This window comes from Dissoconium aciculare, assembly GCF_010015565.1.
Source record: "Dissoconium aciculare CBS 342.82 unplaced genomic scaffold K489scaffold_6, whole genome shotgun sequence".
Taxonomy (NCBI): domain Eukaryota; kingdom Fungi; phylum Ascomycota; class Dothideomycetes; order Mycosphaerellales; family Dissoconiaceae; genus Dissoconium; species Dissoconium aciculare.
In genome coordinates, this window is record NW_022984956.1 from 1438793 (window position 1) to 1452551 (window position 13759).

General features: G+C 55.3%; 6 protein-coding genes across 6 annotated transcripts; 3 read left to right on the forward strand and 3 right to left on the reverse strand.

Annotated features, from left to right (window-relative positions):
• The first annotated feature begins 92 nt into the window (after positions 1 to 92).
• K489DRAFT_380499 (Peroxin-3-domain-containing protein) lies at positions 93 to 3336 on the forward strand. The gene is made up of 2 exons (XM_033604894.1): positions 93 to 461; positions 567 to 3336. Exons 1-2 carry the CDS (start codon positions 304 to 306, stop codon positions 2953 to 2955), a joined length of 2547 nt encoding a protein of 848 aa, XP_033460142.1. The 5' UTR covers positions 93 to 303; the 3' UTR covers positions 2956 to 3336.
• Positions 3337 to 4505: 1169 nt separating this feature from the next.
• K489DRAFT_338900 (Pkinase-domain-containing protein) lies at positions 4506 to 7482 on the reverse strand (the record flags this gene model as incomplete). The annotated part of the gene is made up of 5 exons (XM_033602236.1): positions 6955 to 7482; positions 6637 to 6856; positions 5565 to 6464; positions 4752 to 5474; positions 4506 to 4703 (listed from the first exon to the last, which is right to left on the reverse strand). Coding segments are annotated over exons 1-5 (2220 nt in total), but the record flags the coding sequence as incomplete, so codon positions are not given.
• A 260-nt stretch (positions 7483 to 7742) lies between these two features.
• On the reverse strand, positions 7743 to 8374 carry K489DRAFT_224902 (uncharacterized protein). Its single transcript, XM_033599763.1, has one exon. The coding sequence runs from the start codon at positions 8220 to 8222 to the stop codon at positions 7827 to 7829; it is 396 nt and encodes a 131-aa protein (XP_033460144.1). The 5' UTR covers positions 8223 to 8374; the 3' UTR covers positions 7743 to 7826.
• Positions 8375 to 9659: 1285 nt separating this feature from the next.
• On the forward strand, positions 9660 to 11152 carry K489DRAFT_380502 (snare-like protein). The gene is made up of 3 exons (XM_033604895.1): positions 9660 to 9858; positions 9972 to 10546; positions 10717 to 11152. Exons 1-3 carry the CDS (start codon positions 9801 to 9803, stop codon positions 10765 to 10767), a joined length of 684 nt encoding a protein of 227 aa, XP_033460145.1. The 5' UTR covers positions 9660 to 9800; the 3' UTR covers positions 10768 to 11152.
• On the reverse strand, positions 11130 to 12512 carry K489DRAFT_380505 (uncharacterized protein). The gene has a single exon (XM_033604896.1). The coding sequence runs from the start codon at positions 12065 to 12067 to the stop codon at positions 11312 to 11314; it is 756 nt and encodes a 251-aa protein (XP_033460146.1). The 5' UTR covers positions 12068 to 12512; the 3' UTR covers positions 11130 to 11311.
• Positions 12513 to 12937: 425 nt separating this feature from the next.
• K489DRAFT_410177 (uncharacterized protein) lies at positions 12938 to 13546 on the forward strand (the record flags this gene model as incomplete). Its single annotated transcript, XM_033607675.1, has 2 exons — positions 12938 to 13220; positions 13314 to 13546. The coding sequence occupies 2 exons, from the start codon at positions 12938 to 12940 to the stop codon at positions 13544 to 13546; spliced, it is 516 nt and encodes a 171-aa protein (XP_033460147.1).
• Between the last annotated feature and the right edge of the window lie 213 nt (positions 13547 to 13759).

Sequence of the window (13759 nt, forward strand, 5' to 3'; positions counted from 1 at the left end):
ACCCCATAATTTGCCCACATGCGAGATCGATCTGGAGGCGGTGGTATGCACCTCGGCTTCGGTCGCGTGCCAACGAACAACCATCATCACTTTCATCGCCGGCCCTGTACTCTCTCTCCCCCCATCATTGGCTCGAAGCCGTCGACGTCGTGAGATCCGACATCAATTCATCTCATCTCATCCCATCACCATCGACCCTTCCAATTCGGACTCCACCAAAGGAGCATTTCCCTCTCCGACTTCGATTCCCTTTCAGTCCAACGATCTACGCGACATATATGCAACACGGACACCGATGATTCGATGTTCGACGCGGTCAAGCGCTGGTTCAACCGGAACCGGAACAACCTCCTCATCGGTGCCAGCGTCGTCGGCGCAGGTTACCTCGCCGGTCAATATGTCCTGGGCAAGCTCCACGAGGCGCGATTGCGCATGAGCGAGGAGAAGATCTCCAAGGAAAAGTAAGGGACTCCACAAAAGATTGAACAGGGGAAGAGGAGGAGGAGGAGGAGAGTCGGGAGGGAAAGTGACGAGAGGAGACGATTGGCTAACGGATCCCCTTCCAGCTTGAGACGGCGTTTCGAACAGAACCAAGATGATTGCACCTACACCGTCCTCGCCCTCCTCCCCACCGTCCGCGATGAGATCGTCGCCGCCCTCCCCGTCGAGCAGATCTCCGAGCAGCTCCAACAGGAACGACAGGAACGATTACGGCGGATCGGCGCGTCCGAAGCCGGCTCGTCCGAGTTCCCTTCCGCCGCACCCAGCACCGTCGGCGACGACGGGAAGAGTCTGACGGAGAGTTTCCTACACACCAGCCAGATCGGTTCGAGCAACCCGGACATCACGGCGGCACGGCCGAGGAGGAGCAAGGCGCAGCTGTGGCAGGACATGAAGATCAACTCCATCGCGCGGGCCCTGACCCTGGTCTACACGCTGTGTCTCCTCACCCTGCTGACGAGGATCCAACTGAACCTGCTCGGTCGGAGGACCTATCTCTCCTCGGTCGTGGCCCTCGCCTCCCCGCCCAACCCCGCCCACGCCTCGAGGATCTCCCTGGAGAACCACGACGACGACAACTACGACAACGCGTACGGCAACGACTTCGAGACCAACCGGAAATACCTCACCTTCTCCTGGTGGCTGCTGCACCGCGGCAGCCGCGAGATCATGGCCCGCGTCATGGCCGCCGTCAAGGAGGTCTTCGCGCAGGTGAACATCCGCGAGGACGTCTCGCTGGAGTCCCTCGGCGGGCTGATCATGCGGGTCCGGAAGATCGTCGAAGGCAGCACGGAGGAGGAGCGCCGCTCGACCAAGTGGCTCGGATACCTCCTCCCGCCCGCCGAGGACGAGTGCTTCGTCATCCGCCAATCCGGCACCTCCGACCACAGCGGCGACGACGCCTACGCCAGCCCCGAACGATCCCCCCTCCACGAGCCCGCCGCCGCCGCCGCCGCCCCCGTCGAGGACCCCGCCGCCCTCATCAACCCCTCCCTCCGCCGCCTGCTCGACGAGACCGCCGACCTGATCGACTCCCCGACCTTCTCCTTCGTCCTCACCCGCGTCCTCGACGCCGCCCACTCGCACCTCATCGACCACCGGATCGCGATCGAGGCCTTCCACGCCGCGCCGCCGGCCCCGCCCCTCGACCCGGAGGCGCCGCTCCACGCCCAGCCGCGCATCACCGAGCTCCCCACCGCCACCTGCAAGCTCGCCCACATCCTGCCGGCCTTCTGCAAGCAGGCGCACGCCATCGCCGTCGGCTCCGGCGAGCTCGAGTCCACGCTGGCGGGCGTCGCCGCCCAGGGCGCCAACGGCCTCGCGCTGGGCAACGAATACCTCGCCGCCGTCGACCGCGTCCCCGACCTCGCCGCCTTCGCCGCCCTGGTGTACAGCAGCAACTGGGAGTACGAACCGCTGGAGTTCGCCGGCCAACAGCAGCAACAACAGCAGCAGCAGAACCTCTCGCGAGGTCCAGGAGTGGTCCCTGCCGCCGGGGAGGCCCCCCAGAGCGCGGCAGAGGCGAGGCTCCAGCGGGAAGTCGACGACGACGAGGAGATGGAGATCATCGAGATGGTCCACCAGGCCGCCGCCCGCCGACAGCACCAGCAACAGCAGCAGGAGCAGGAGCAGGAACTCGCTCTCCAACAGGGCTTCGATGAGGCCCAGGCCGCCCTCGTCCAACAGGAGGAAAGCGCCATCCTCGTCCCCCACCCTCCTCCGCAGTCCACCCGTGAGCAGCAGCAGGAGGAGGAGGCGTCTCCCCTCGGCGAGAAAGCCCGGAATGCCGCCGGCGAGGCCACGCAGGAGCTGGAGAAGGCGTGGCGGAAGGCGACGGCCGCGGCGACGTCGGCGGCGGAGGCCGTCGAGGAGCACGCCCGGGCCGCGGTGGACGAAGTCCGGGAGAGCAAAGCGGAGGACGTCGTCGTCCAGGCGCGGCAGTTGCAACAACAGCAACAGCAGGTGCCGTCGACCCGGGAATTCTCCGGCCCGGAGACTGCCGTGCCGCCGCCGCTCCTCCCCCCTCCATCATCATCATCATTATCGTCGTCGGATCCCCCCGCCGCTTCCTCATCGCCCTCGCCCTTACCACCATCATCATCAACCACGACGACGAAAACAATCCCAGCGGATCCCTCGACCACATCCCCAGCACCATCATCATCGACACCAACCCCACCATCAACAACAACAAACACCCTCCTCCCCCAAACCGGATCTCACCCGGAGGAACCTGCAAATGCAAATGCGAACGCAAACGCAAATGCCGGAGGGGAGATAAGAGAGGAGCCCAACGAAGAGCCCACCGCCGTCCTGGAAGGAGCGACGCTACAACCCCCTCCTGCTTCGACTTCGACTCCGATTTTCCCGGAAGGAATCCCGGCGGAGATCGTTGAGGCGGATGCCGCTGGTGCCGCTGGTGGGGGTGATGTTCAGACTCTCCCTGAGAAGTGAGGGATGACGATGACGATGACGATGTGAGATCTTTCAGAGATGCGGAAGAGATGAGATGGGATGGAAGTCAGAGCGGGAAATCCCAAGTCGAAGAGGGGAGAGGATGGCCTGGTCTGGCCGAGGAGTGGGAATCTCCCTTGCCTTTCTTTCTTTTTCTCGCCTCTCGCCTCTCGACGCATCGGCTGTGGTTCTGTATCCTGTATCCTGTGTGTGTATCTTCTGTGGGTCCGTACTGTATCCCTGGTGATTTTCCTCGAGGGAACTCACAACCCTCACATCGTCGTGTGCAATTACATATACAACTTCACATAACATAACATAACATAACATAACATAACATAACATAACATAACATATCATACATCCATACATGTTCTCGTCACTGCTGTTTTACTCTTTTCCGTCTTCGACCTTTTCTTTTCTTTTCTTTTCTCTTTTTCTTCCGGGATTTTCTTTTCGACCTACGACTCCTCTTCTTCTGTTTCTTTCGAGTTTGCTGTTTTGTTTTTCTCTTTTGAGGTTTCCATCGAGGAGGAAAGGGAGGGGGAGGGGAGCGGGAGTGGGTATGTATGCTTTGCGGGACATCTCGCATTATTTTCTACATGGATTTTCAACTGCACTGATGTTGTCGTTGTTGCTACTATTGTTGGATTACTGCTGTTCGTTGTTCGTTCCACAGGATGATATTACAATCTGAAGCCTAAAAGGGGGGAGGGGGCATGTCATATCGACCCCGACAATAAGATAAGAATTGATCTCTGGCAGGAGAACAAGGATGCACTGATCTTCTCATCTCTCCTCTGTCCTCTCCTCCGCGCCTCTGATTCCCTCCGAGAGCGGCGCCATTCCTACCGCTGACCGACTTCACCGCCTCATTTACCGCCATTTCTTTCCGCCCGTGCCGCCGCGAGCGAATCCATCTTCGCCGCGGCATCGACCATCGCGGCGCCGAATTTGTCCGCGGACGACGACGCGCGGTGGTATACGCGCTCGGCGACCGTGTCGTAGACCTTGGAGGGGGTGGCGGTATTGGCAGGGGTGGCTCTGTTGGAGGAGGAAGAGGATGATGGTGGATGGGGAGTCTCGAGATGGTGGCGTTTGGCGGCGCTGGGCTGCCAGAGGGATGCGAGGGCTTTCTTGGGCATGGCGGCGGCCGCGGTGGCGAGGTCGGTGGCGGTGCTGTGGCGGGATCGCCGAGAGGAAGAGGTGGAGGCTGTCGTGTCGATGCTGTGTCGGGCATTGTTGTTGTTGTCTGGAGTGGGAGTTGATGATGACTCGGCTGGCGGAGTGGGCCTCTTGGATTGCCACATGCCGGTGGTGGTGGCCTTGACTGCGTTGAAGAGGCTGCTGCGTTTTCGGGCGACCTCCGGATTTTGTCGGCCACCGGCAATCCCTGGATTGCTCGTCGCATTGTTCCGCTCGGCTGCTTTCTCCATTGCTAGTGCGTGGGTTCTCTCGGCTGCCTGGCGGACGACGCTTGCGAATCCACCTGCGGCGTCGGCAGCGTCCTTCATGAAGCCCTTTGCAATTTCTCCCCCTCCGACGATATTGGGATGGTTCCTCAACTCGGCGAGATGTTCGACTCGTTTTGTCAAGTGCATGACAACTGGACGAGTGGTAGGCGAGGATGAGGCGGCTTCTTCCCTTTGTCTTTCAGCTAGGATTCGCCGGACCTCATCTTGGTAGGCCGTCTCGTAGATGTTACATTCATGTTCTTCTAGACCAGACGGAGACTCAGAAATGACAAACTGGGCGTCAGAATCGTCGTTTGCTCCTTGAGAATCAGGTCGGTCGACGCTCGGAAGATCATTGATGCCGGTAGCGCCGGTTTCGATGTCGTGCGGTTTGGAGAAATCCGTAGTGCCCGGCCCGACATTGAGGAATAACTTGTCGGCCAATGGATCTCGCGCGTGACCTTTTCCTACCTCTTCAGGGGCATTCGGCGCGTCCAGAGCTTGCTGAGTAGGTGTGCCAGCGTCTGCACTGTCAGACTTTGCATCTTGTATACCGCCTTGGCCGATGACTACACTGTCATCATCGTCAAGAACTTTCGTGTCGTGTCGTGATGGTATTAATGTGACAGGCGTGCCGGGAGATTGCGGTGACGATACAGGCGATTTACTTGCGGCGGAGATCTTCCCATGAGAACCACGTTTCATGTCACGATGGAGTCCACTTATGACCATTTCCTTTTCTATCCCTGCTCCGTGAATGTCTCCGTCGACGCTTTTCGACTTTTGCATTGTTGCAGGTGGTGCCGTAAGTCGGGATCCCGGCCCACCAAAGAGTGTTGCAAGGATAGGTGGGCTTTTGGAAGTATGACTCTTGCCGTCGCCTTGGCGAGCGAATAAGCCATTTTTGAAACGCCGGACGGCCTTCATGACGACGAGAAGGTGTTCCATGTTTCCAGTAATGGCATAGTTGAGATCGTGCTCTGTCGGGTCCGTGATCATCGCAGCGCAGTTCTCAGCGGCCGAGAGCAGCGGAGTCGTGCCTTTCGCCGTGACCCAGGGATGAACCTGTTAAATATCCCGTCAGCATTCGAGACGAATGTAATAAGTGGACAACAGTGACGGAGATGCACAAGCTCGTTTGCGTACGATACCCACCCTGATTTCTTCCATTGTAATTCTCCTCATTGGATCCTTCTCAAGTAATCTGCCCATGAGATCTCGGAAATCGTCGTCCAGCTCTCCCGGAAATTCGACGTCATCATTGCGAATACTTTCATATAGCTCAAGGACGCCTTTCCGCTCGAACGGGATTTTGCCATATCGCAGACAATACAACGTCACACCCATGCTCCAGATATCGGCTGCTCGGCCCGAGATAGCACCGTGACGCGCGACACACAACTCCGGAGGCATGAACGCCGGACTGCCGGCCGATTTGGCTGTTTTCAAATCATCATCGCTCTTCTTAGGGTCAGATTTGTCTGCTTCGCCGCCCACAGAGGCCTTGTCGAACATCTCGCTGACACCGAAGTCGACCACTTTGAGAACATCGTCTGCTGTGATAAGACAATTGTCGGGCTTGATGTCTCGATGAATGATTCCTTGCGCATGAAGATACTCTATGCCGAGGAGAAGGTCGCGAAACCAGGTACGGCAGACGTGATCGGGATAGGGCTGAGCACGGTGTTCGTTACCAGATGGGCCATCCTCGTCGTCCGAATCGTTGGCGACATCCAATTTCATTACGACTCCTTTCTTGCACATTTCCAAGACCATATATAGGGAATCCTCAGCCGGATCATCAAGGACCTCAATCAATGAGACGAGGTTCGGGTGGTCCAGTTTCTTCATGATGGCAATCTCCTCCTTGATTAGATCCAAGGCATTGTTGTTGTCGGGGAACAGCTTCTTCAACGGCCATATGGGTGACGACTTGGAAGGTGCTATGTGATGGAGTGGTGCGTTGAAACCGCGACTTGCTGCTGGACGAGGACGGCGAAGAAGACTGGATTGTGCTCGACGGCGCAACCGCGCTTTAGAGAATTCCTTGACGGCCTGAGCAGCAAACCTTAGGTCAGCAGCACATCTTCCAACAGTCCCTCGTATCTGTGCAGCTCTACTTGTGTTCATTCTCCTTCAAACCGCGAGATTTCGTCCTGCGCAATTGTATGCTCTGCACCAGGTCTCCGTTCGAGTCTATGCTGCCGGGATGTCCGTAACCACTCACATATTCTTCCCCATACTGATCCACTGCCAAATGTACAGCTCCAAAGCTTCCTCGTCCAATCTCTTGCTTGATGACATACTGATTGATCTTGTGCACGGCCGAGCCGTCATTATCGCTGTTACCGTAATGGGTCTGCGCGTCCAGCGTTTCCTTCACAGATGTCGTGCGCGATGCGGCGCGCTTGTGATGTCGTAGCGGAGCTTGGTAGAGTGGAGCCGACCTGATCGGCGCAAAGCAGCGAAACACATGTCAGCGAAATGTCGTGCTGCGATCGTCGCGATCCGCAGGGCCTATGCAGCGCCCCCAATGGGTACATACATGTGGTGGACGGGCACCGGCCGTCCGTGAGGTAAGGCATGGTCCGGGTCCGATACGACGATGCCAACGCCGTGACTGGAAACGAAGCCGTGAGCGAATGCGGCACTTGTCGTTGCTGCGCGTAAGGGGAGTGAGAATTCGGTTCTCTGTTCCCCGCTGTCGTCATGAGTTCCGGCCATTGTCTCCGCGAGCAAACGATCTCAGGTGGGTGATTTGTCGAACATAGGAATGGAGGAAGGAGGATCCACGGGAGCGAAATATAGAAAGAGGCGTGTTACACGGCACAGCGGTGGTGATCCCACAAGCGTCGGCTCAATGTTGAAAGAGACACACGCGATGGGATTGTTAATTATGTTTAGTCCCTAGGTGGATTTATGTCGTCAGCGGGCAAAGTAATGGATGAACTTCCTTCTATAGGAATATGCTCATTTTGCGCCGCCTTTGCTAGACGGGTATATAAATTTTTGGGGTTGAATGGCGAGCTCACACAGGAGGCAGTGTTGATCACCTCAATTTGGTGCAGAAGGAGTGGTCCTGGCGAGGTTATACTGCCATTGTTCTGGCCATTTGTTGTTGTTCATGTCTCAGAGATTAGAAGATCGCGGTTTCAAGGGTCTCGCTAGACCATCTATATTTAGCCCGATGTTTAATTCTTATACCGAGGTGGACATTACGCCGCAACAGTCACTGCACCTCCTATGCCACTCGATTGTTGCACGATCTTGCAACATGCAAGCGGTATATGTATCATCTATTCGAGGAGATATTTGCGAACAAGCAAAGGAATTGATGTTGCAGTCGTGACCGAAGAAACGCGCATTGAGGACCCTCACTTGTTCAGCGAAGTGGCATCATTATATACATCTACTATATCACACCCCGTAGCCTTTCACTTTCTGTTTCGCGGTAATGCCTGTATTGGTGCCTAAGCCCGAATCACCAACGTCCGCCTTTCCTTCCGTGATATCTCCAATGCATCCCGGAATGTCAACGAGCAATACGATCCGATCCTTGTCTTTGACGGACCACATGTCGATCTTGTCCGCCTTGCTTGCACCGATGCACATGATAGCCAAGGAATTATGCCGGTCGGTCCACACAGGCCATGGATAGCTGTAGAACGTCAGCGCTATCAGGAGAAGTAGATAAATCACCAAGAGCGTGGACAGTGCTGCCTTTGCCGCTGTCGACATGGCCGGATTCCGCGTGTCCTGACCCATGTCGTAGTCAATGCTCATCTTTCCTTGTAATGTTCCCAGGCCATCCATCCACGCTTTCTTGGAAAGGAACAGCGGCCGCGTCGAAGGCAGGTTCTATGTCCCATGTATTCCAAGTGAATGTGTAACTGATCCACATCCAAACTCCAAGATGTCTTAGCGATTCAAAGTTTGTTTCCAGGGGCTTTGTCTTGCGTCAGTGGGCATGCAGGCAGTGATGGAATAGTCAGTCATAAGATTGATTTGGATAACACCTGGCGAGCGCTCAGAATAGGCCATGAAATGCACCCGACGGGCTTTTGCACCCGGTGGGGAAGTCTTCGGGTGCGAGCTTCACAACGCTTGGCCCTGGATTCATGCGTAGGATGAATTTCCGTAGCATTCCAGTCCTGAAAATAGCAGGTGACTGTGCGCATAAAGGATCTGTAAGTCGCCGAAAGTCCGAACGTGCATTGCCTCCCAATTTGCACATTGGAGATTGTTTTGATGAATCTGGAAGCTCGGCATTACCATCATTTATGGATCTAGGGCAGCGGCAATTTAGTCGTCCATGCTCAGAGATGATATTATAGATGACCTTATGGGTAGAGGGACTAGCTTTGGATCACGGAAATCTGAATTGACCGTCGCTTCCCAAATGTCTACGATATCAGTGATGCCAGTTTTATGGTTCGAGTTTGTGTCCACGATTTGATGGTAATTATCTTTACCAGAAGTGACTGTGATGACGAGATACTAGCGCCTGAACTGGGAACATGTAGCCATAAGAAGCGGGAAGTAGAATGTCCTGCTCAAATGGACTTCGCATTCCGCAGCAACACTGGGGAGCGGAGGTTCGGCCTTTCCAGTGGCATGACTGCTAGTGTCTGACAAGCCTGGTTTGAGCCGGAAAACCATCTGCCGAATGTACTGATCCAGAACGGCGCCATTTTGGAAGCAATTATCCGGCCGAGTCCTTTTCCGTGATGAAGGCTTGAGTCGTTCGACCAAGAGATCGAGGACGGGACACGAACTTGAACACCATCTTTGAATACTAGTGACACATGTGCGTGCTGACATGAGGGCCAGGAAAGAGTTCACTTTATATACTGCGCAGATACAGTATACGGTATATTACTGGAAGCATCACGAACCAGAATTTGGCGCCTGTCATTGCTTCATCATGGCATCAGACCCAATGGGAAGAGCGCCATTGCGAAGGGTGTGAAACCCTTCATCCTGACTTTGTTGTCGCGAGCACGAATGGCCCAGAAATCTTGAACAATTTGGTCGCCCGATGAGACTGTGGTCTTAGGTTCTTCGATGCGCGAATGTGTTTGGATGTATTAGGGACGGGCGGTGCTTTTTCTAGCGGGAATCCTCGAGGGTGTTTGGCGCACAGCTCTTGTGTCCTCAGGCACGAATTCATCTCCTGTTGCGACGACACGTCCTAGACTGCGCACATGTGCGCCCATGTACAGCCCAAGCATACAGTAATCGCTCCCTTCAGCTCCACAAGACCACAATATACAACACCTTTCAAAAATTCACAGTGCACTCGTATGGAACAGTTGCCAGAAGAAGTCACAGATTAATTCCGTAAAGAAGAGCCAAGATATCTCGAGATTCTACAGCCAGCCATCTCCAAGTATGCAGCGCGAAGGAGTCCCTCTCACGCTATACTCCTTTTACATCTTCGATCGACACAGTAAGACTCGCCATGGCGCCCCCAGCGCTGCTCCAATACCTCATATCTGAACTGTAACCCGGGAACGAACCATAAGACAAGAAACTAATCAAATCCGGACCAAACCTTCGTAGCCGAATGTATTTACTCAAAAAAATGGACGCCAATCCCATCCACAGCTCCCTCCTCTTCAGGGAACACCACAAGCACACAGCAGCCAGCAACAAGTAATCCTCCCTCATCACAGCGCTCCTCAGTCCTCAGCGCGACAGCCTCATCAGCCCAAGCCCCTCCACAAACGACGACCACGACCACGACCACGACCACCGGCCCAACCTCCCATTCCCTCAGCGCATCCAGCGCCCTCCGCGCCCAGACCAAAGCCACCAACGACGCCAAGTTGATCTTCGGCACCATCTTCTCCTTGCGGCGGCTCGTGCGCCAACTAGGCGGGGCGGACGACGCCTTCCTCTCGTACCGCACGGCGGAATACAAACTGCATTACTTCGAGACGCCGTCGCAGTTGAAGTTCGTGCTCCTCACGGACCCTCGCACGGGGAGTATGAGGACGGTGCTCCATCAGGTCTGGGCGACGCTGTACGTGGAGTTCGTGGTCAAGAATCCGCTCGCGCCGGTCGAGCATGGTGGGGGCGATGGGAAGAGTGGAGTTGGGAATGAGCTTTTCGAGGGAGGGTTGGAGACGTTTATGGTGAGCAAATTTCCCTCCCGTTTTCTTTTCTTTCTTTCCTTCATTTCTTTTTTTCTCCTTTCCCTCTGACTCTCTCTCTCCGCGTTTTCTGCTCGTTACTCTTCGATCGACGCAAGGGAATGGATCTTCTGCTGACGGGTTCTCTCTCTGTTGTGAATGTTGTTTTCTAGTCATCGATCTTCAACATCGGCCAGCCACAGGTCCTTCAGCAGCATGCTTGATTGGGTGGATCGTCCAATCCAACATCGCCTATCCCGCTTTCAAGACACATGATCGGGGATCTCATCATCCGTATGGAATCAAGGCGCATGACTTCAAGCCTCCGTCACCTCCCAAAGGAGAGAGAGAAAGAGAGATAGAGGGGTTCGTTCATGGTTCAGGAGTGTTCAAATACACCAGGTAACCTGACGTTTCGTGCGACGCGATACACGATGCCTCGATCGGCTGCGCGATGGAAGTAAAGTGGTGGTGGATGTTTATTAGGGTTACGACAACTAACGAATAAGTATTCGGTTACTCGAAATCGGATGGATTTGCTGCGAAGACGGCCATGGTGTTGAATTTTCCAAAGAAGCTGAAATGATGAATGTTTTATGCATTAATAAATATATCAAATTTCATCGTGTCGTCATTCGTCAATCATGTCAAGATATGGAGAAGCTCTCGATGAGCTGCTTCAGCCGCCGATCACAGGCGAGGATCTTCCGCCCTCTCCGAACCTCCACAACAACCACGCGTATGGATGCAGGAAAGATACGACCTCCGTCATTCCCGCTTAAGCTTCCTACTGCTCTCCCCAAGAACTCCCTGCCCGCCCAAAGTCGACCTCGAAGACCCCCCCTGCTCCACCGCCGCTGACGTCGCCGACGACTGCTCTGACGATAACGAAGCGACCCTCTCCGCCTCCCTCCTCCGTCTCGCAAACGCTCCCTCCCTCCACCTGCCGCCGGCAGCACCCGCCATGGCATAGCTTTTCCTGACGCGATTCGTCCAGCGCCAATCCTCAAAGGCATCCCTGACCATGGCGCGGCCGACGTACGCGGCGACCAGCCCCCCGACGACGAAGATGCCCACGGTCCACATCCCGATCGCGACGCGGAAGGGCACGAGCGGGGTGTCGGCGCCGGCGAGGAGGTAGACGACGTTGACGAGGAGCGCGTGGGCGACCCGGAAGCCCGCGAGCCAGGTGTGGAACCAGGGCGGGGGAGCGAGGCCGGCGCGGAGCTGCAGCTCGCTGCGCGGGTGGCAGATCCAGGCGCAGCTGATGGCGAGCATGGCGACGAGTTCGGTGGCGAGGAAGTTTTCCAGGAGGAAGGTGAGGAGCGGGGATAGGGTCGTGAGGAGGCTGCTCGATGTTATGGGTGCGAGGGGGATCGGATATCGGGAGGGATGGCGTAGTAGGAGGGAGACGGGAGCTAGGAGGAAGCGTTTGCGTTGGGTGACGAGCGATGTTGGTGAGGGTCTGAGGGATGCGGCGAGGAGGTCGAGGAGCGGGGAGTTGATGAGGTCCGTCATCGTCATTGTGTTGTTTTTCGATGATGGAGGATTCTTCAAAGGTTTAGGATTCTGTCGAGAGTTGAAGTATTGCTTAGGATGTCATTCGTCTGGCTCGCGTGCTCATAGACCAGATCGATACAATCTTGAAATGATCTGCTCCAAGTGTGATGCCGAGCCGTGACCTCGACGTTTCCTCCAGGATCAGCTTCGAGTCCGGAATTACGCAGATCATGAAACGACCGTCGAGAGGGCGCTGTCTTCCTCTGAGTAGTTGTGGAAATGGCGTATATCTTCCTCGTTCTGTTGTCCAGCAACTAAGTAAGAGATACCACGAATGTCGGAGATACTCGCCGACTGATATGACTACCAGGCCAACCTCCCACAAATCACGAGTGAGGTTCGTTCGGCTGTTCAAGAGTACAAAATTGAAATGTTATTTGATAATGGGAATGATCATGCGAGCAAGTCGTTGTGAGGTTGATCTGACATGTGAAAGGAGGACATACTGTAATCACGATAAGATGACGTGCCAGAAGACCCTGAGCACAACTGTATAATTATACAATTGTGCATTTGTGTATATTTGTGTATGATCATAATTCCCCCATCGGTGACATCATGCACATGCACAAGAATAACAAGCATTGGGTGAGCTTTCTCCACATTCCTCGCGCGCTCCTCGGCTGTTGTTGACTCGTACAGGAAGTAAGTACAGTAGAAGACAGAGCTCCAGGTAGCAACATTAATAATAAGTGATTACCGACCTGTCCACCTGCATTGAGCATCACAGCCTCGATAATATAATTCCCCACCACACGCGACACTCGAACACACGCGACCTACTCTCACATCCACAAAACCAACCCATTTTCGAGACAAAAAAGAGCAACGACAATGGCATCCCGCCTCCTCTCCCCAACCCTCCTCCACGCCGGCTTCCGAACCCCCCTCCTCGTCGCCGCCGGGGTGGGTTTCTCCTCGGCCATCATCCTCTCGCCGCTGCTGCAGATCCAACGAGGGAGACCGCTCCTGCTGGACAGTTCGCCGGCGCTGGGGATCAATTCACGCGATTGGTCCTCTTCTACTTCTTCGCGCGATGCCAAAGTGCCCGTGGTGAATGCCAATGGGAAGCTGAACGCCGGCGCGGTGAAGCAGTTGAGTCTAGGGAGCATCACCGGTACGTTCGATCCTCGTAGAAAAGAGAACACCAAAGCACTTGCCCATCCTTCAAATTGAGTTTTAGCTGACAGAGACGGTTGAATCATGATAGGCCTCTTCGCCGGTCTAGCGGTAGGCTTCTTCTCCAAGCCCCTGGCGATCATCTTCGGCCTGGCGGTCGCGGGGGTGGTGACGGCGGAGAGCTACGGGATTCGCCTGATCCCCTATTCGATGCTGCAGCGATACATCAAGGGCATCGACTTCAAGGGCGCGGTGCGGGACAACGTGGCGCTGAAGGTCAGCTTTGGGCTCATGTTTGCGCTGAGCGGGTTTGCGGAGCTGTGAGGATTTCTGGATGCTGGGATGGGCTGGAGATGAATTGAATTGGAGATGGATTGTCTGGAGGAGTCTTCCTCCCTCTCTCCGATGAAGAAGAAAGGAAGGAAGGAAGGAAGGAAATGCGAAGGATGTATGGATACTTTGGAAGAAGGGAACATCTCCTCAGGAATCGTCCCGGCAAGAGATCCGAGGTCTCTACAAAAAAAGAAGAACTAGACA